General features: G+C 40.8%; 1 protein-coding gene across 1 annotated transcript in view; it reads right to left on the reverse strand.

Annotated features, from left to right (window-relative positions):
* Positions 1-21,431, reverse strand: part of BPTF (bromodomain PHD finger transcription factor) — a 147,698-nt gene that overhangs the window by 27,560 nt on the left and 98,707 nt on the right. Inside the window, 12 exon segments of the mRNA XM_042966712.1 lie at positions 374-599; positions 913-995; positions 2,587-3,503; positions 4,182-4,404; positions 7,261-7,478; positions 13,276-13,384; positions 14,293-14,444; positions 15,186-15,432; positions 17,019-17,061; positions 17,401-17,551; positions 19,296-19,424; positions 20,484-20,608. Coding sequence (XP_042822646.1) covers positions 374-599; positions 913-995; positions 2,587-3,503; positions 4,182-4,404; positions 7,261-7,478; positions 13,276-13,384; positions 14,293-14,444; positions 15,186-15,432; positions 17,019-17,061; positions 17,401-17,551; positions 19,296-19,424; positions 20,484-20,608 — 2,623 coding nt within the window.

The raw sequence follows: 21,431 nt of genomic DNA on the forward strand, positions 1-21,431 counted from the left end.
CTTCCGACATTGTTTTGTAGTTCTTGGTCTACCTTTCTCATGAAACTTGGCTTCTGATAACTTTTGGCGAGACTATGTCATAGAGAATAAACGCTATCCCCAAGGAGGTGCTCAAAATGTTTTTCTTTAAATCAATAGACTGACCTCTCTTAGAGTGGTTACTTGAGAGATTCCTAGATGCCTTCAGATATAAAAGCTCTGTCGTGTTTGAAAAGACATGTGTCCCACTGCTTTTAGTTTATGCACAAAAATGTTAAGTTCTAGAAACTAGCTGAAATGTAAAGCGTAACCAAAGAGGCAAGGGAAAAAAAAAAAAAAGAATATAATGACATGCTAAACACTGGCCATGGAAGGAAAGGAAATCCCTTCTTACCTGCACTTGAATTTGTAGGTCTTTGTCCAGGAGCGCTCTCTTTTTTAGTATTTCCGCTTTGAGTTGTTCTTTGTGTTTGAAGAGCAGCGCGGAGAGCTTGGTGGCATTCTGCTTGCTACGTTTCTGTTCCACACTCTCTTCGCGCTTCCGTTTTTTTGCTGCCTGTTTTTCTTCTTTATCTATCTTATCCAAAATATACTTCATCACCTGGTTACAGACAATCATTCTGGAGAGAAATACACAATCCATGTAATGCTGGGCATGTCATTCTGAAAAGCTCAAGACATCATTTTTCTATGTCTCTACGGTTGATACACAAACTTTCTGTGACCGGAAAGCTTCAAAGAGTGATTCAGACCAGTTTTGAGCACCCAGTATTGCCAAGTATCCACCTTTAATGAACTTCAGGCAAGATAAAAAACCAAAACAAACCAACAAAAAAACTTAAACTCAGACGTCCTGTCCGTGTACATGCTAAAGAGGAAAGGCCGACGTACAATGAGACCCTGTGTTGCTGGGTTATAAACAGGTCTTCCTACCTTTGATTCTCTTCTCTTTCAGCTGGAGTCATGGTCTTTTTCTGCTTTAAATGTTCTATTACAGCATTATGCTTCATCACCACCTTCAGGACAGAACAAAATCCCAAAGTGCATATTTTATAATGACTACATGTTGGTATACAGATTAACAGCAGAAATCTGAGCACATGTATGTTTTCCAAAGAAAACCGTAAGAGTTTTATGTCAGAACATAAACAGAATTAGAGCTGCAATATGGCCTGAGTGCTTACCGTGTACTGGGCACTGTGCTACGTAAGCACCTGACATTACCTCAATTATTCCTCGTAACAACACCGAAAGGGATAATCTTATAAACGAGATTCTGAGGCATGAAAAAATTAACTCACTTGTTTGACACGAAAAAAGGAATAGAAGCTGTAATTTTAACCCAGCTATCACTCTGCAACAGCCATTTTTGTTACCATTATGCTCTCTTCCTAGGTATTAATTTCTCCTCCCCGTCCCACTTTGCACAGAGATTAGGATAAAGACAGATATCGTAGTAATTCTAAGCTTACAGACTACACGGTACTAAACGCTGGGTGATAATGCATTTGAACATACATAGGACATCGATTTATAAGACTATTACCCCACGCCTTTAAAATCCCTTTGTTGTTTAAAAAGTACTTCTAATGACGTTGCATTAGAATCATCAAACGTGCTAGGAGACAAGATCTCAATTAATCCAACCACTGCAAAGGAACGTCGCTCATACGGTGTGACAGAGGTGCTGACTGCTGCTACAATGGCACTCATGGTCCAAATATCCGCGTACCAAATCAACGTGTTGTACACCTTAAATGTATACACTGCTGTATGTCAAACATATCCCAATAAAAAATAAAATGCAAAGTGTTTCTATACACATGACCTCATTTAATCGTTACAATAATCTCACGTGGCTGTCAAGAGAGGGAGTATTAAGGAGGATACGGAGCTCAGGGCAGAGAGGACAGTGTCGTGGACTGTGAATGGGAGACCCAGGAACTGAACGCAGGTCTCATGACTTGGGAACACTGGAAAGCCACACTCAACCTCCTGACTAATGCTGAGTGGTGCACGCTGTTGACGCAAAGAAAGTTTCCCTCAGCAATGCTTCAGGATCTTGTACACGTGACTTCATTTTAAGTAGAGCAATGCCAACTCCTCTAAATTGCCTTACTTCACTAAGACGCTATTGTAGGATGCCACTTTTTATTTGAGCTATGGAACAGAAGAATCTCCACCTCTAACAAAGGTGTGGTTAGAAACGCAAATGAGTTTCAATGGTCTGTAATGTGTCCCTCACGAAAACTAAGGAGTGACGACTGCAAATAACTTCAGAGCGCTCCTGATGCCTGAGCGGCTGTAAGCTTCGTTGACCTTCAAGTCCTAGATCAATGGTGCGGAAACTCCTAACTCCATCCTTCCCATCTTAGTTCTCCCCCGGCACAGGCAGTTTTTCTAATAAGCACTGACTGTCACATCCAAGAAGAGTTCCAAGCCATGGCAGTCATTCAGTATTTTTTCGTCAATCCAGTGCTGCTTTCTAAATAGAACCGTCAATGACTTTTGCCTCCTGTAGGAAACCTGACACAACCAACACTAGGTCTACTGCACAGCACAATCATTCAAGCTACCGAACATGCTGCTTTTACTTAATAACTTTACCTGTTTCTGAATGATTTCACTTTGATTAGAAGCTTGGAGAGTGTGTTCCCGCTTAATTTCTATCTGCTGCTGCTTCTTCTTTTGCTGCTGATCCCTGAGTTGCTGAACCCTTTGCAACTGCTCTTGCACACTGGCTGCCTGCACTGTAACCACATTCTGAATGTGGTGTGTCTGCACAGGACTGCTTTGCTGAATTTGAATAGGTAACTGGAGTTTGATCTGCTGGGGCACACCACCTTGCTGAGCCTGTATCTGAGCCACAACCTGCGACTGGATCTGAGACAGAACCTGGACTTGTTGTTGCAGCTGGGGCACAGCAATGACTTGGGGCTGCGGCTGCTGTATCTGTAGCTGAGGACGGGATGGGGATGAAACAGTAACTTGGTTTAACGTCTGTCCTGATGAAAGAGTTTGAGTTGGAGACTGTACCTGGGGTTGTGATTGTGGCTGGCCCTGGGAAGGTGTCTGAAGAGATGTATGTGGTTGAATTGGAATCGGTTGTGAGGTTGTAGTCTGAACCTGGGATTGCTGTCCGGGAGACACTTGGGATGGAGTCGATGGACGTATTCGAGTCTGTGGTGGACTTTGGACGCGAGCAGGAGACTGTCCTTGGACATTACTTTGAGGCTGACACTGTACTGCGGCTTGGGGTTTGGATGACTGTGCTTGGGCGGGTTGTGCTTCAGGAGGGACATGGGATGCAACAGTTGTTGGGGTCTGAGCTTCAGGCTGAGTCTGCACTTCAGGCTGAGCTGGGGACGGGGGCTGGGTTTGGGGCTGGGGCTGAGCTGAAGGCTGAGCAGTCTGTGGCTGGGCTTCTGGAGGACTCACACTTGATGACTGAGCTGGTGGCAAGGTTTTGGCTTGTGGCACCTGTGTCGGGGGTGATAATTTACTCTGTCTTTGTTCACCTGTACCTGTGAAGAAGAAAGACCAAATGTTTCTATGACTCTACGACACAGAACCTTGGTTAAAGAAGAATCTGCAGGGGATTGCCTAAAGGTGCGAATTCTGAATTTCAGTATAGAAGACTGACACCTTAGACATTCCAGAGACACTCCAGAGACACATCTGAGTTAGGACTCTCCTAACCGGGGAGCCAGGCCCTGTCTCTAGAAATCAGCCAGGACTTCTGGGACAGGCTGACGTTAAACCCTCATTGTTTTCCTGGGGCGTGGTGAGGGCAGCCGGCAGTGGGAGGCTAACACAGTGGTTCTGGACCTGCAGCTAAGCGCGGGCCATGAGCTGGATACGTCAACCTTCCCCGACATTACCTGCGTAATCCATTGGTGCCCCCGAGGCACCATGACTCCAGTGGTGCCCACAAGGCTGGGCAAGAAGCAAGTGTGGGCACAGTTACCATGATACCCACTGTTTTTGACCCCCCGCCCCAATTTTCTGTATTTTTTACGGGGTGACGGAGGTGACAGGGAACCTGTAGGAACAAGAGATGTTGTGAGGTGGACCGGACGGCTCTTAAGCTCACTGGCTTCAGGCATGATCTTCCCAAAGATAAACACCGGGCCTCCTTTCCCTCTACTAGCCCAGCAACTTGTGCAGCGACAAGCGGCACTTCTGATACCCCCAAGTTCTACCTGCTGCCGTAGTGGAAACGGTGGTGGTGGTGCTGCTGGCCGCTGTGGCTGTTGTGGCCAAAGGTGTGAAGAGGAACCGCTGGACAGTACCGTTTGGCATGGCAGCTTGCATCAGCTGCTGTCCTGGGCCCGGAAGTATAGTCACCCCTTGAGGTATCAGCTGCAGCTGTCCAGTCGTTTGACCTTGTCCTTGAATCACTACCGTCAAACCTTGATTGCCGCCCTGTGGAGAACAAAGGGCAACAGGTAAACGGTGTTCAAAGCGTCAGCCTTTAAGTATACCACTTTTACGTTGGAAAGAGCCTTTTAACGTAACGAAACTACGTATCTGAAGCTCTAGAGAACGGCATCGAAAGGAATTCAGATAAGCTGAAGTAAGAATGTTTATTTGGAAAGACTGATGTTGTTCAATGGAGAAAATATGAACTAACGACCCAGAGTTCCAGTCCAAGCTGTCCAAATGGACAGCCAGGTATCTGTCTACAAGTAACACTACTCCTCCAGATCCAAATTTCCCTACTATCTACAAAATCAGGGCACTGAAGTGAATGACGAATGGCTCCACAAAATTCTGATTTTAAACCTTCTTATATTCGTATTCTTTTGTAATTTTCAAAGCATCTTTGTATATACTGTCTCGCTGGATTCTCACAATGGACTTGTGACTTCGTGGAGTAGGGAGAGAAAATATTACTACAATCTTATCACCAATTAAGAAACTCAAGGTTAGAAAGTTCAAGTCACTTGCCCAAAGCTAGAGATGAACTTAAAGGTGAGAAAAAAATGAGGAACCCAGGTCTCCTGGTTTCACTTTTTCAGTATGTACCAGATTACCCATGGTGTGTGTCTGTGTGCACTGAAGGAGAAAAAGCTTAGGGTTTCGACAAGTCGTGAGGGTCGCTAATGCCCAGGTAGTTACCAAAATGGGGACCAGGAACTAAGAACTCTGTATGTACTGCCACTTCTGTCCAGGACTTGTTAATCCAGGAAAATTAACTACTAGGGACATGGCGGAGAGTTAGAAATCAAAGTAAAACAACCCACCCCAAATTCTCAACAGCCCAGGCTGACGCCACCAAGTTCATATACTAATGCACATATACTTTACTCATGAGTCCCCTGTTTACTCTTGCACGTTCAAAAATGCATAAAACACCAAGTATAGTTTAAAAAATAATTATAAAGTAAACATCTATAAAATCAGCACTCAGGTCATCGTCGCCAGTATCCAAGAAGTCCCTGCTGAGATCTGCTCTGATCTGCGTTCCCTTCCTTTCCTCTGGAGGTAACCACTGTTCTCACTGCTACGGTAACATCACACTTCTTCATAGTGCGACTGCTTACATATAGACCTTTCTGGGGTTACAGGTTCACAACTTCACGAATGCCATCCGTGAAAAACATGACGGGAATGAAGCTTCTCTCGACGGACAATGCAGCAGCCCTGTATCCCTATACAGCACAGCTGGTTTTGCCCGTTTCTGAATTTTGTGCAAATGGAATCATAATGTAAGTTTCATACTTGCTCCCTCAGCTCAACAATGTGGTTCTGTGTGGCCACGGTTTTTCATTTTCATTACTGTAGGACTACAACACAATTTATTGAACTGACAGTAGATAGACTTTTGGGCTGTTCTTACTTTTCTACTCTGGTGAACCATGTGCTACTATGAAGACTCATGTTCATTATCCTGGTGCTCACGTGAACAAGAACTTCGTTAGGGAATACAGGAGAACTCCCAGACCAGAGGTATGCATATCCTCAACTTTGCCAGGTCACGCCTGGAGTCGTCCAAACGGCTAAACCAATTTATACTACCGCGGTTGCACATGGAAGTGTATTTTGTTTCACGTCTTTGCCAGCTCTTCAGCTTGACCAACATTTTAATTTATACCAACCTCCTATGTACACGGTTCTCATATCCATTTCCCTCGTTACCAATAGAGTTCAGTAGTTTTTTTGACTTTGGACATTTCGATTTCTTCTCTCCTCATCAAGTTTGTATGCCCCCAACTTTTTTTTTTTTTTACTGAGCTTTTGCTCTTTTGCCTTATTTTTAGTAATTCTTCATGTGTTTTGGATAACAGTCTGTGTTTGTGTTACTTTTTATAATGTCTGATGAACTGAAGTTCTTATTTTTAGTGGAGTTGAATTTATAAATCTTTTCCTTTATGGTTAGTGCTTTTTGTGTGTAAGTAAGAAAGCCTTTCTTTCCTATCCCAAGGTTATGAAGGTGTTCTTCTCTCTAATCTTCTGAAAGTATTATACTCTTACCTTTCACAGGTAGGACTTGTATCCTCCTGGAAAGGAGTTTGGAAGTGAGGTAGTGGCCCAGTTTCACAGTTTTCCATATAAACTCAATTGTCCCAGCACCATTTACTGGAAAGTCTGTTCCTTTCTCAATGGTTTGTAATGACATCTCTATCATGGAACAAGTGTTCACATAGGCATGGGTCACTTTTTGCATTCTCTGCTGCGCTATTCATCTATCTGTCCTAGTTGTCTGCACCTTTCTGTACTAATGTGTGAGGCATTATCATAAATATTTTGATATCAGGTCATCATACAGGGCAAAGCCTCCTGTTCGTCAACAGTATTATAACTATTCCTTCTCCTTTGCACTTCTATTTTAAATTTTTAAAAAATCAGCCTGTCAGTTTCCATAAGAAAATCTCCTTGATTTTTAAAGGAACTGCATTCAACCTACTGATTAGTACTAGAAGAACTGAGAACAGTTGAATCTTGCAAGGAAGCAGCTGATGTACTCAAGTCTTATTTTTCCAATGGAAATTGGTCAACTAATAACGTTTTGGTACTTAAGAGGATTATCCATCTGGCTGTTTCAGCTCACAGTCTAAGGGCTCTAGATGACTGAAACTGATTATATCTCGCCTTTAAGAAGTATTTTTGACTCTACAAAGCAGCCATTTCTTTAAAAAGTACATTTTAATTTTTTGAGAATAAGTACCTGTTTTTAAACTTACTGCAAGAATAAAACGGATCACCTCTAGAGTTAACTAAGTGGAATTACAAATGAAAACTGGAAAAAGAGAGTTACCATGAAATGCCATTACTTACGTGGCCCTGTGTTAACTGAGTGAGTTGAGCCATGGTGAGCTTCACCTGTCCCTGTTGGGGACGAGGGGCCGGGGAGGGTGAAGGCTGCAGATTTGCACTGGATGTTCCCGAAGTTAATCCTTTCTGTCCCGGTGCTGAGGAAACTGCATTAGGGGTAGAGATCGCGGTGGAAACGGGTTGCCCTCTAATGATCTGGGTCACCACTTGCTGAGGGGCACCTACACAAACAGCAAAACGTTATGAATGCTTATATGCCCCCAGGCAGTCAACGCGTCAGGTGAAGGCACTCTTGTCAGTTTTTGAAAAGACTTAATGTGATGCCGTCAGCCCAAGGATGTGCTCAGACATATATCCACGCCCACAGTCCCACCTGGTTGCCAGTGAAGCTACTCTCGCTCAGCTCACACAGCCATTCCCCAGTTCCTGCTATCTGCAGGAGACTGAAGAAACAATATTCTTCCTGGGAGGCCAAAGCTAAAATGACAAGAGGGAAGACTGAAGGAAGAAATATGTATCTAATAAGCCATTTTATAAGGCTGCCTTTCCTGAGGAATATTTAAAATAAGATGACAATCTAATATATGGTGACTTCATATGACTTTTCAACATAACAGGACTATTCTGAACCAACCACTCGTTTATGAACGAGCTCTTCCTACAGCTTTTCACCAGTTTGGGAGAACCACGGGGTCAAGATCACTATATCCTTAATATTAGGGCAAAACATTCAAAGAATGGATCCATAGTTCATTGCTTAATAAACATCTACTGGATGAATGAATTTTAATTAGGATGGCTCAACAGTCTTCTAAAAACTTTAATTCTCATTTAACTTGCTGAAACTGGAGGAAAAGACAGGTGGAATCCGCTGCCCCCTGCCGTGGAACAGTTGCTAAGAGTAATGATCTGGCAGCTAATTTTACATTTATAATGTCCTAATTCATTATTAATTAGTGAATCACATCACACTTATGATGTTTTACATTCACTTTCTGTCTTTTGTTCCATAGGTGAATACATAGGTATTTCTGTATGTATTTCTTTTAACGAATGGTGTTTAAGATTCTTGCCTATGTATAACATTGAATGTCTTCTGTTATTCAAAATACCTTCCCCTTTATCTTTTAATAAATAATGCTACGGTAAAATCCCTGTTCATAAATTTTTATGCACTTCTAGTTCTTTCCTTAAAATAAACTCCTCTCAGTATTACTGCGTTTCTAGTAGGAACACAGTACCAAACTGAATTTTAGATAGGTTATCCCAACTCACACTCTCACCATTACTGAGATTCTATTTCACTGGACCCCTGGCAACCCTATGTACTATCGGTAAAGTACAATATTCCAGCAACCAGAAACGGTCTGACAGTATCATGGTATCTGAATTTCTTCAATTACCATAGAGGGTCAGCATTTAAATCCCTGTCAAGTCATGATGCTTCATTTGTGAGCTCTCTCTCCACACTCCTTCTCATTTCTCTACGGTTCCTACTTATTTATAGTCAATTTTTAGAGATTAAAGATATAAATTATAACTATATTTTTCCTACTTTTTAAAAAATTTTTTTAATGTTTATTTATTTTGAGAGAGTGAGAGTGGGCAAGCAGGGGAGGGGCAGAGAGAGAGAGGGAGACACAGAATCCGAAGCTGGCTCCAGGCTCTGAGCCAACAGCACAGAGCCCGACGCAGGGCTCGAACCCATGAACCGTGAGATCATGACCTGAGCCGAAGTTGGATGCTTAACCGACTGAGCCACCCCAGTATCCCTATTTTTCCTACTTTGCATTCTGCCTTTTGTTTCTTTTTAACAAAGTTGTGTGTGTCTGTTTTCTTTATTGTAGCTTTAATTATTGCTTTTAAAATTTTCCTGCATTCTCTAATCAGATCTATCCTCCCAAGTAAGTGCTTAGTTACGATATATGTTGGCAGACCTCTAGCCAGCCCCCTCCCCCACAAAAATATAAACTGATTATTCTAGGAACATTTACTATAAGTACTGTCTTTCTTTCTTGCTTCAAAATGACAATTTTATCACACTGCAAATTCTCACATATAATGCCTCTTTAAGTGATTCTATTGGTTTAGTTTCCTTTGGTGACCAGTGCTGATCCTGGTCATGTATCATATGTTCTAACAACCAGCACCGTATGTTTTCCATCATTACACTTTCTTCTAAAACTTTTCTCCATTATTCTCTCCCATTTATTAACATGAACCAAAAAACAAAGTACATCATGTGAAGTCAAGTGCTTTAATTTGAGTTCTGGACCCCACATTATGTCCCTGTACTGCAGTTTGAGGAACAATGCATGAAAAATTACTTTACTTGATTCCCCTGGTACTGATATGATGTTATCATAAACACAAATGGATTAAAGGGTTGGTAACGATCATACGATGGTCATTCAGATGATCCCTAACACGTACATGGTTGGTTTGTTTTTAATATGAAATTTATTGTCAAATTGGTTTCCCATAAAACACCCAGTGCTCATCCCAACAGGTGCCCTCCTCAATGCCCATCACCCACTTTCCCCTCCCTCCCACCCCTCATCAACCCAACAACATGTACATGTTAATTTGTTTTGAGATAATCACCAAAATGCAAATTCAAATATTAAAAAATTGTTATAGGGCGCCTGGGTGGCTCAGTCGGTTAAGCATCCGACTTCAGCCCAGGTCATGATCCCACGCTTCGGGAGTTTGAGGCCTATGTCGGGCTCTGTGCTGACAACTCTGAGCCTGGAGCCTGTTTCGGATTCTGTGTCTCTCTCTCTCTCTCTGCCCCTCCCCTGCTGGTACTCTGTCTCTCTGTCTCCCAAAAATAAACATTTTTTTTTTTTTTTAATTTTAAAAATTGTATTACATCCAGGGAGTCTGTGGATTCCATTTTGGGAAAGGCTAGCGTGGTGGGAGGAACAGGATAAGCCGATCGATCGGATCGGACCACAATCAGAGGTACGCTACACACATCCACCCCTCCTCCACCTCTCTGGCCACGACTCCTAGAATTCCTCCTCGTCTCCACTGGGCCTCACCAGACCCACTGGCCATCTGGCTTTTCCTCGACACACAAGACACACTCATGTGCAATTATGGGTTTACGGACTCACATATGCAAGTCAAACACGTCACTGAAGCTACAGAAGGCAAAAGGGAACAAAAGGCTCTGTACATCTTGCGATCACTCAATTTTTTGTTTTGTAAGTTTCTTATCATTTGTCATCTATAATTCTTTTTCTCCTTTACATTAGTTTTACTGTTCCCTTTAGTTACCTGACAGCTAGTTTTGAACAATAACAGATACTGAATTTTACCAATTGTTGCTGCAGCATTAAGTGAAATAATGAATCATACTTTCTTTTCTGGGGTAAGTCCTGTTTAGGCTTTAGAAAATTGACTTCAAAAAAAACAAAACAAGGGCACGTGGGTGGCTCAGTTGGTTACGCATCTCTCGATTTCAGCTCAGGTCATGCATGACCTCCCAGTTTGTGAGTTCAAGCCCCACATCGGGCTCTACACTGGCAATGCGGGGCATGCTTGGGACTCTCTCTCTCCCTCCATCTCCCCCCCACCCCAAATAAATAAATAAAATTTAAAAACAAAAACAAAACAATACTTTTTATTTCATTTTAGAACTGTGCTAAAATTGCAAACTGAACGGAAAAGATTTAATCTTTTCTGCCCCCTATTCCCTGTAACTACTTCTTATAAGAAAGAAATTGCTTCCTAATCACTTCAAAGAATTTTACCATAAAACCAGGGTCTAGAATTCTTTTTTGTAGGGAATCCTCTAGCAACTTTGCAGATTTCTTTCCTTGAGATGAATCATCGAGACTTGAAATTTATAAGCCTAGTATACACTTCTGCTTCATTATTCAAACATATTTAGTTCCTGAATATGGATAGTGAAAATTCTCCAAGGTCTTTGTTTTTTTTTTTTTAAGTTTATTTAGTGTGAGAGAGAAAGAGACAGCACGAGTAGGGGAGGAGCACAGAGAGAGGGAGAGAATTTCAAGCAGGCTTTGTGCTGTCAGCACAGAGCCCAATATGTGGGCTTAAACCCACGGACCAGGAGATCATGACCTGAGCTGAAATCAAGAGTCAGATGCTTAACCGACTGAGCCACCCAGGTACCCCTCTCCAAAGTCTTATTAGAAGGATAATTCTACTTGATTAAAAAAAATTCATTCTATTTTTATAGCACTTTTTCTCATTCCTAATTCTGTAAACCAGCATTTTGTTCCCCTTTCTTAAGATTAGACTTGCAAAAGAATGGTTTATTTTAATAACATGTGCCCTTTTCCATTTTCTTTTCTTCTTCTTCTTCTTTCTTTAAAGATTTTATTAATCTCTACACCCAAAGTGGGACTTGAACTCACAAACCCCAGGTCAAGAGTCGCATGCTCTACCAAATGAGCCAGCCAGGCACCTTGCCCTTTTCTGTTTCCTAATTATTACTTGTATTTTATTTTACTTCCTCCTGTTTTCTTTCAAGACTTGTTTTATATATTTTTCTAAATGCTGATTAAGACTTAAGAATATACTGGGGTGGCTCAGTCGGTTAAGTGTCCAACTTCAACTCAGGTCACGATCTTGCAGTTCGTGAGTTCGAGCCCTGCGTCGGGCTCTGTGCTAACAGCTCAGAGCCTGGAGCTTGCTTTTGGATTTGGATTCTGTGTCTTCCTCTCTCTGCCCCCTCCCCTGCTCACACATGCGCTCTCTCTCTCTCTCTCTCTCTCTCTCTCTCTCAAAAATGAATAAACGTTAAAAAAAATTTTTTTTTAAAGACTTAAGAATATGGGTTTTGGTCTGTTTTGTCCTCCAATGTATTTTAATTGCCTAGGGTAGGTGCTCAAGTATTTACTGAATAAATTTGCCTCTGAGTTTAGCTTTGGCAGCATGACTTAGGGGCTACTTAATGTGCTTGAAACTATACATTTGATGTTTCCTTCACCTAAAAGTTACTTATAAAAACACCCGTTTTTAAATTTCCAAGCAAGTAAAAATTAGTAGAATAAGTTATTAACTTCTTGCTTTACTTTGAAGAATGTGGCCTATACACTTTCTACTGTTTGGAAAGAATTCATCAGGTTTTACTATGACTCACTATGTGACCATTTTGGTACAAACAGCCCATAAATATTTAAAACCAATGTGCATTCCTGAAGGTTGAACAGTTGACATGCAGCCTGTTTCTCGTCTACAACGCTCCTGCTAATCCCTCCTTCATATCAAATAGTTTTTGCTTTATACACTCCAGTGAGATCTTATTTGGTTCTTAAAGTTCCCAAATTACACCTTCGTTGCAAGTTTTTGTCTTTAAGACAATGTGAAAATCACAGACCTCTACTCTGCTCAATATTAGTAGGGTAATCCTCATCTTCCGCCCCCAAATCTCATCCCCCTTTCTTTCTTTCTTTTTTTGGTCTTTGCCCATCTTATTATTGTGTACCTTTTGTAGTAATTCAACTTTAGGTATGTTTCTCATAAATGTACAGTTGGGATTTTCCGTTCAATCTTTTAGCGTTCAGCTTTCAATATGGCAGTTTTAACTTATTCACATTAACGAAAGGCGACACTGTCTCTGTAATCTTTTTTTTATGCTTTCCATGTAAATGCTTCTTAGCTGTTTCCTTGATTTTATCTGTCTTTTGCCACACAGACTGTTGTCTTTCCTCATTTTCTTTACTCCAATGATTTGAATTAGTATATATTCCATCTACTAGAGGTTTTTAAAACATTTTTATTAAGCAAACTTGGATCTATTTTCTCTCATCGGCACAGCCAGAGATGAAATAACATCTATGAATGTACTCCACAATGGATTAGAAATTTAGTATGCTTTGAATACTCATTCACAATGCAGAGTAGTAACCACTATATGATCACAGCCTGAAGTATTCATCCAAATTAGTATTTTCTAGTATGCAAAGTAGCCAATACAGAGTATTATAGATTTCCCAGACTGGATGTTTAGATGCAAAATGAAAATGCTGGAGGGACGAATACCTGGCTGTACCATCACGGGTGTTCGAATAATTGCCTTTCCTAGTGTTGACTGCTGGAGTGGTGTTCTAATCACCGTCATACCAGGGCGGATCTGAGGCCCTGTGATTACCTATAAATGACACAAAGGAGAATGAATTAAAATGCTTTTAAAAGACTAAAAAAGCACGATGGACTTAGAACACAGTCTTTGAACATCCTATGTTGATAATTACATCTACGGAAATGACAAAGGCTCTTGGGCATTACATTTTAAATTATATTAAGCATCAGAATAACGATGGAATTCTGAGGGAAGAAAATTTAATCCAAATGAGATCATACAAAATTCTTTGTCACTGATATCAAGTACAGCCTACAGACCAGAAGGAAGGCACAAGGCTCAGTGAAGCTCTGTCCTATGATCACCGTAGTTGTTCAGAGAAAAATGTTGGGTTGTGTTCTGGACCTGAGGTCCAACACATATCTGTCACCCACAGCATACAAGATCGGAAACCAAATGTCCTTTCACAGTTTTAGAGGAGAGACTACAGAGCATATTGTTTTCAGTTTTACAGTTACGTCCAGAACATTTTCAAGTCTGCAAAACTTGAAACCTCTTCCATGATACCAGAGCCAAGGAAATGATGTATCTAATAGGTGTGCATGTCGGCTGATAACCAACGAGCTCTAATGCCACGGATTCTATTTTTCATTCCACTTCTCAGTTGCATACCAAGTTTCCCTCGGGGCTCCAATGCTGTCTGCTGTTTCATATGAAGGAATTTTCTCTACAGAATCCTAGAAAGCATTTCTTCTGATTCATAAACTAATATGCTATTATGTTGAAAATTAGCATTTCATATGTCATTTATGCTTAGATATATAACAGATTTTTTAGAAAGTCAGTACCTTGGCATAGATGAGTAAAAGGTAAAGGAAGATGAGGAGCTACGTTAATCCTGGAAGAGGCCATTCTAAAAACTTCAACTTGATGAGGTTGACGCTTTAAAACAAAAGGAGTCTGTAAAGAATTCTTACTTGTGAAGTGCTTGAGGTTGCTCCAGAGCCTGAGGCATTGGGCCTAATTGTGACTGTTGCTGTCCTGGGCTGGAATGAAGTAAAGGTCTGCTGACTTGTACCTGTACTTGATGGAATGATACCCAGGACTTTCTGCTGTACTTGAACAACGCCTTAAAAGAAGATGAAGAAGTCATTAGCAACTGCCCCTTTCATAACAAGCATCAGGTGTCACTGGGTTTCTGAGGAGAAACTACGTGTGGCAGGGTTTTATAGTGGGCTACATAGAATGTGAGGTCCAAGGACTGAAATCAGTGAAAAGGAAATGAAAAATAATGGCAACAGTATGATCTGGCAAATGTGAATTAAAACTCTTCACATTTCCCTTACCTCCTTGTGTTGCTGGCACATTTACAGCGACAATCTTGCTGTTTGCAGGAAGTGGCAGTTTGGTAATTACTTTTCCTGCCATAGTGACTGGATTGCCTGTAATTTGGAACGTCTGACCTGTGCTGGCAATGGTTGTAGCAGATGTGGCAGCTGTGCTGGTGGCTAATGGGGTATAAGACATTTAATAAGCTTTAGATTTAAAATAACCAGCAACGTAGTGACTTCTAGGAAGGGCACCAAGGCATGAAATGTGGCTCATTCTTGTCTTTTTAAGAAAAACATTCCTCTCCACTCAAAGTAAGTGAACTATGTAAATGTTGAGAGGGAAATAATGGAAGAGAGGAGTTTCACTCATGTCATATCATGAATATTATCTGTAACAAACCAACTGTGGCAGCTTGATTGCTCAATCAGCTGCAGGAAGAAAACAATTCTCTAAAGAAATGTTTCATCTCAGTCGGTAAACGATCGAAATTTCTTTTTCCTGAATGAAAGCAATCTTTTCTTTAAGAACAGTCGTGTACCTGAGTTTGACTGGCCTTGCTTAACCCACGTAGCAAAGGTCTGATGGAAGTTCTTGTTTTGCTGGAATGTCACTGTCGCTGGAGATCCAACTTTGGTAGTTAGTACCATTTTAGTTCCGGTCGTAACTGAGCCACTTATGGGGGCCACCATCACTTTCGGCGCTGGGGAGATGGTACTAGTTGTACTGTTCGTTGGGGAAGTGGTGGAAGCTGCAATTGCCGTAGGCTTCTGCTGTTCCAATCGTTTCTAGAAAAGTCAGGGAGAGAAAACATGAACCGAAACAGTTCCAAATAAAAACAATACCATTCTGCAAGAAGTCCACCCACTATTTCTCCAAATCTAAGAAACTGCACCAAATTTCTAAAATATTTTATTTCTGAACCTACGTATTTAAATTTGCCCTTCAATTTAATTTCTTGATGCAGGCCAATATTTTTATGACTCTAAACCACACCTATTTTATTGAAAGTAGTAAGTCTTTCATTCAAAAATGAAGCACAATCAAATTTTTCCAGCCTATACAAGCGTCCAACCTTTCAGATGACAAATAAAAGAGACACAGGTCATCTTATTGAAGACAGGAACACCTTGCGGCTCAGCGGTGGGATTTAGAGCACATGGCAAATGATGGGAACTGTACAACGTTTCTGGTTTACTGTAGTGTTAATTTATCCGATTATAAAACACAGGTCAGTATTTAAATAATCACTATCCAAGTTGACAAACAGGCAAGCAAGTTGAAAATTATAAGAAAACATCTTTTTTAAACTTCTTATATTACTCAGTTTAAACATTTTTTTTCCAAAAAATTATTTTAGACTATTTTACGCAGGGAAGTACAGCCTGATTACAATAGAGGGTTATTAAAGCCAATTTGTACACCTTCCATCATAGATTGCTAACATTTCCTGACCTTACCAACATGACAATGTAAGCTTCCACATGTAAAAAAAAAAACATAGGTGCCAATGATTTCAAACCTGATGGCAAACGCTTTGTCATAATTATCTTCTTTAATGCTCAGACTGACCCAATAGAGTTGCTGGTATTGTAACTTAAAGATGAGGAAACGGAGACTCAGAAAGACTCTGGCCTGGGCAGAGCTAGCTACTGCTGGAGGTGAGAGGTGTACTAAGATAATATTGCAATGCTGAACTATCTCCTGCCACTGCAAACTGCTCACCGGCGACATCACAGCCAGTCTCGACAGGAGTGCTTTTGTGAACATCCTATGCGCGTGAACAGAATGTGAGGTATTTCACACAGTTTCTCATTCCTCAGAAGAAAAGTTTAGTTTTGTATATTTAGAAATGTCACCTGATTCAATCAGTTAAAAAAAAAAAAAAGAGAGAGACAAGGAAACTGAACACATATTAGGTAGTTATTTCCTGAGGGTGCTGAGGATATGCCTTCAAAATTGGAAATGTTGACTGCATTTGTAAATAAGTATTTTAAATACATTTTTAAAAAATCACACCAAACTCTTACAGAGTTTTAGTAGAATTTGCTTTCTCATAGACTACAGAGATTTTACAGATTGGAACTTTGCAGGAAAACGTACTTCAAAATTACCCTCAAACTAATGTAACACTGTGTGTCAACTATACTTTAGTAACAACAAAAAATTATGCGTCGAATTTTAGATAATAAGTCAAACCACACGAATATATCAACACTGTGCTTTTGGTGTGCATGGATTTGGCTAAAAATGTCAACTCGCTGCCAGGTGGGACTAGTACCAACTCCCCCACCTGCCGGGCAGCCAAGCGCTGCTGTTTGAGGTGAGCCTCCATTTGGGCCTTGAAGTCCTCTGCCTTCTTCTGTTCACTAACCTTAGCCTGTTGCTCAACTGCTTGTGCCTTCTCTTTCTCCACTCTGCAGGAAACAAAGGAGAAATTTTGTCAGAAACTACACTGTGAGGCATTCGGCATCAAATATTAAGTGACATCTGGTTGACTCTCATGTTCTAAAAAGATGTGAAATTATTTCGATTTCAAAAATGAACATTAGAAGGTAATTAGAAACTGACAAGTGGATACAACACATTAAAATTAGAAATAGGACTTTAATAGATGATATATAGCTAGCACTTAAAATCCAAAGGCGAAGTAAAATTAACTAGGACATACTGAATAAACTTTTGAGGTGGCAATTCTTCAATTCTGAAGTGATAAAAGCTTCGAGTATCTGAGCACATGTTAACTATTTCCTTACCTTTCAGCAAATGCCCTGATCTCCCATAATTCCAACTCTTCCTCTGCTACCCAAGTTTCGATAATAACAGGGCCAGTTTGCTTGGGCGTTTCTGGTCTCTTTGGCCGCAATGCACTCGATCGAAGGCCTTTTCTCTGAGGTGTAGGTGTTTCTTTGGAAAAGAAATCAGAGTATTTTAAGCAATATAGCTTCTAAAATTGCAGTACTTCTGACATCTCCTCTTAGATCATGAAAAACAAGAGTTGGCCAACTTTTTCTTAAAGAGCCAGATGGTAAATACTTTATATTGTGTGGGCCAGATGGTGTCTGTAACAACTATTCAACTGTGCCTTTGTTTTCAAGAAACGAGCCAGAGACCATACATAAGTGAGTACATATGGCTGTGGTCCAATCAAACTTTATTAACAAAAGCAGGTGACGGGTCAAGGCTCATGGGCCAGGTCTGCTCGCTCCTGATATAAAAGGCCTAAGAGCCTGTTACATCTGCCCGTAACATTCCTCCTGGCTTCGCTCCCCCTCACATGACTAATGCCTGTTCATCCTGCAGACCCCACCGTGGATACAACATTCTTCAAGAAGCCTACCGTGTTCCTCGCACCTAGTTGGGCTGAGTGTCCTTGCCATGTACATACAGCTCTGGCAATGTGTATCTCCCCATCACAGCACTGAGAAGGGGAATTTGAAAGTTGCCCGTGTAAAGAAGGGATCAGAAACTACTAACTAGAGGTAAAATCTCCTAATGTAAGATTTTAAAAAGAAAAAGCAGGGAGAGGCGAGCATTGCACCTTCCCATTTGTTCAGGGAGCAGGGAAGCAGCTGAAATAGCAGAAGGACCTAGGTTATCCAAAGTGGTACGAGGAAAGAAAAGTGACTCAAGGAGACTGCAGTGGTTTGAATTGAAGGCTCTGGGGTCAAGACTAAAGACTGGTCAGAAACTTGCCTCTTCCATCTGTTTCTCTGCCTATCGACTGAGCTACTTCTGTTCCAGGACAGCACTGTTTTAATTACATTACTATTTATTTCATCATTCTACTAGGACAGGTACCCCTTATTGAAGTTCTTTTCAAAAAATCTACTCTCATTTATTCTCCAGGATAAACCTTTGAATTAATTCAATCAAATTTCAAAATTTAAATTTATACATTTTGGGACAGTTAACTTCTATTAAATAGTATGTTTATATCTAAGGACAGCATTCTCTTTTTGCCCATTTTGTACCAGATTTTTTTCCTGAATGGTTTTACTGGACTTATAAAATAACACCGATTTTCATCTATTTATAGCTCTTGAATCTGGTCACCTGACTGAACTCTTTCTAGCGTAACAGTTTTGATGCTCGTGTGGTAGCATTATAACAACACTATAACGTTTTCTCTGCTTCTTTGAGAATAGGGGCCCCATCCAGTTCTTCCATGTCTTCGCTGTCTAATGCCCCCACGTAGGTGCTCCATAAATGTTTCCTGAATCACTCTTTGTGCCTCTGAGATCATTTCTTCCCCCTGACGTTATTTCAAAACAGCTTTAACTCTTGAGCCAACAAATGTTCAGTGACCACTCCTGCGTCTGATTCTGCAGCAGGTGTCAGGACTACAACAAACCAGATGGACTCGGTGGCCGCCCTCTTGGAGCCGATGGTCTGGTGTCAATCATTGTTCCACAGCTTGATTATAAGAAGTTATCATTACAGCTCTCGGTACCCCTCCCTGCGTTCGGCGCAATGCCTACAGGTATCGCTGTGTGTCTAGTGGAATCTTGTTAATTTTATTGAGTATCAAAAGATATCTTCTTCAGAAGTTGAATGAAGAGATAAGGAAACGATTTTAATCCAATTTTAATTCATAAAAGATGTGGCCAACAGGTCAGTAACAAAGAACAGAGTTCTTTCTATTCCTTACCTTTTGGTGCTTCTGGAACTCCAATGGGGCAAATGATTTTCCGGATACAATATTCAGATCGAATGCCATAAGGACCAACATCTCGCCTCTTAATTATCTCTGTCGTTGTGATTTCAGTTTCAGAGGTTTCTATGGTGATTTAATTCACATAGTATTAATAACCACCTAAAATAGTCAGAGACTAGAAAAGTACAACATCTGGTGCTTTAAGAAGGAGACACACATGGAATAAACTTTTGAAAACATTTGATTCATCAATGACTTCAGGATCATTGCTGGACTGCAACAATACTGAGTTTCTTCCTCACTGAAAATTTCTAAACTGAGCTGTTTGGGGGCAGCTTGGTTTCTGGTGGCAAACAGTCAAAATAAATAAGAGAAGAGAGAAGCAGCAAGCATAGGGTTCCGGATGTCCCAGTTTAACTGATTTGTTCTCTGTAATAAGATCTTTTAAAAATTCAGACTGATTCACATGTAAGTGCCTCACCTTATAATTTAACCCCCTTTCCTAGCCCCCAGTATCTCACAGCATGTGCTACCAAACTTTAGCGAAGCTGTATTTTAAAAACACAAGCCATATATATATATTGGACGTTTTTTTTTTATTTATTTTTTTAACGTATATTTATTTTTGAGACAGAGAGAGACAGAGCATGAACGGGGGAGGGTCAGAGAGACAGGGAGACACAGAATCCGAAACAGGCTCCAGGCTCTGAGCAGTCAGCACAGAGCACGACGCGGGGCTTAAACTCACAAACCGCGAGATCATGACCTGAGCCGAAGTCGGATGCTTAACCGACTGAGCCACCCAGGCGCCCTGTGTGGGTTTTTTTTGATGGCGGTGAAGCACACATGGGCGCAAGCTGGGGAGGGGCAGAGAGAGACAGAGAGAGAGAGAGACAGAGAGAGAGAGAGAGAGAGACAGAGAGAGAGAGAGAGAGAGACAGAGGGAGAGAGAGAGTCCCAAGCAGGCTCCACAGTGTCAGCTCAGCCAGACGCAGGGCTCGAACTCATGAACTGTGAGATCATGACCTGAGCCGAAATCAAGAGTCGGACGCTTAACTGACTGAACTACCCAGGTGCCTCCCAAGCATTATATTTTAATGAATAACAAAAATGCTTAAAATTAAGTGAACTGTCAAGTGATTTTCTCTTTTCAACTTAGACTAGGAAAGGAAAAGCCCTTACCTGTCCGTGTGGTCCCTCCTCCTGGAGGAGCCTTGGCTGCCATGTCATCCCATCTGAGGCTTGCCCACAGTAACCGTAACATAAGGCTCACTCCAGCCAAGGACTTTACAGTCTGAAGTCTATACCTGAAAGAAAAACCCAAGAAAAACTACATATGGATTGTGCACGCACGCGTGCGCACACACACACACGCTCTATTATTAAACTGAAGGACTATTTCTAGTTCTCATTATCAATCGTTACAATACAATTTTGTAAGCACTTTGGCTATTACATGTCCCTTAATAAAATAACTTTTTTATTCCTAGGCATACCATGCATCTAACAACTTAAAAGGGGTCTGTATGTCACTTCAAACGCCATATAAATTTGTAAAATGAGCACGTTTCATTGTAAGACTGATATGGCAAGAATTTATGAAGATTTTATAACGTTTAGCCTAATTCCAAAATATGTGCTACAGAAATTACAAAGGAGAACAAAATACGGAGACGTAATTGTGTTACTAAATGCGGTAAGAGTTTTGAAGGATAAAATCTTAACTAACTGATTTGTGCTGAAACAAACTGAAACTGTTTAAATTTTCTCAAAACCCAAAACGAAAAGACCCCCCACAAATCCAGTAAGACCTTTCCATATGAACAGAAATTCTGTATCCAAATGGTGGTTCTGGAAAACACGAACTACTGGATGATGAATGCCTGTCAATACTAGTAACACTTGAACCACATTAGTAGCTTCAGAGTTCTACAACACAACGAATAATAAAAAAGGGTAATGCTATATTAGTTATTGATCAGGAGACAAAGGAATCTGTGTGCAGGTTTTTACTAAGCACTGTGTGCAAAGTTATTGTACATTTTAGATATTCCTTTGAAAATAATATTAAAGATACATTTCAAAACGAATTTACAACGGCAATGAATATTTTGTCCCAAAATGGAACTG

Source organism: Panthera tigris, chromosome E1 (assembly GCF_018350195.1).
Source record: "Panthera tigris isolate Pti1 chromosome E1, P.tigris_Pti1_mat1.1, whole genome shotgun sequence".
In the NCBI taxonomy this organism is placed as follows: domain Eukaryota; kingdom Metazoa; phylum Chordata; class Mammalia; order Carnivora; family Felidae; genus Panthera; species Panthera tigris.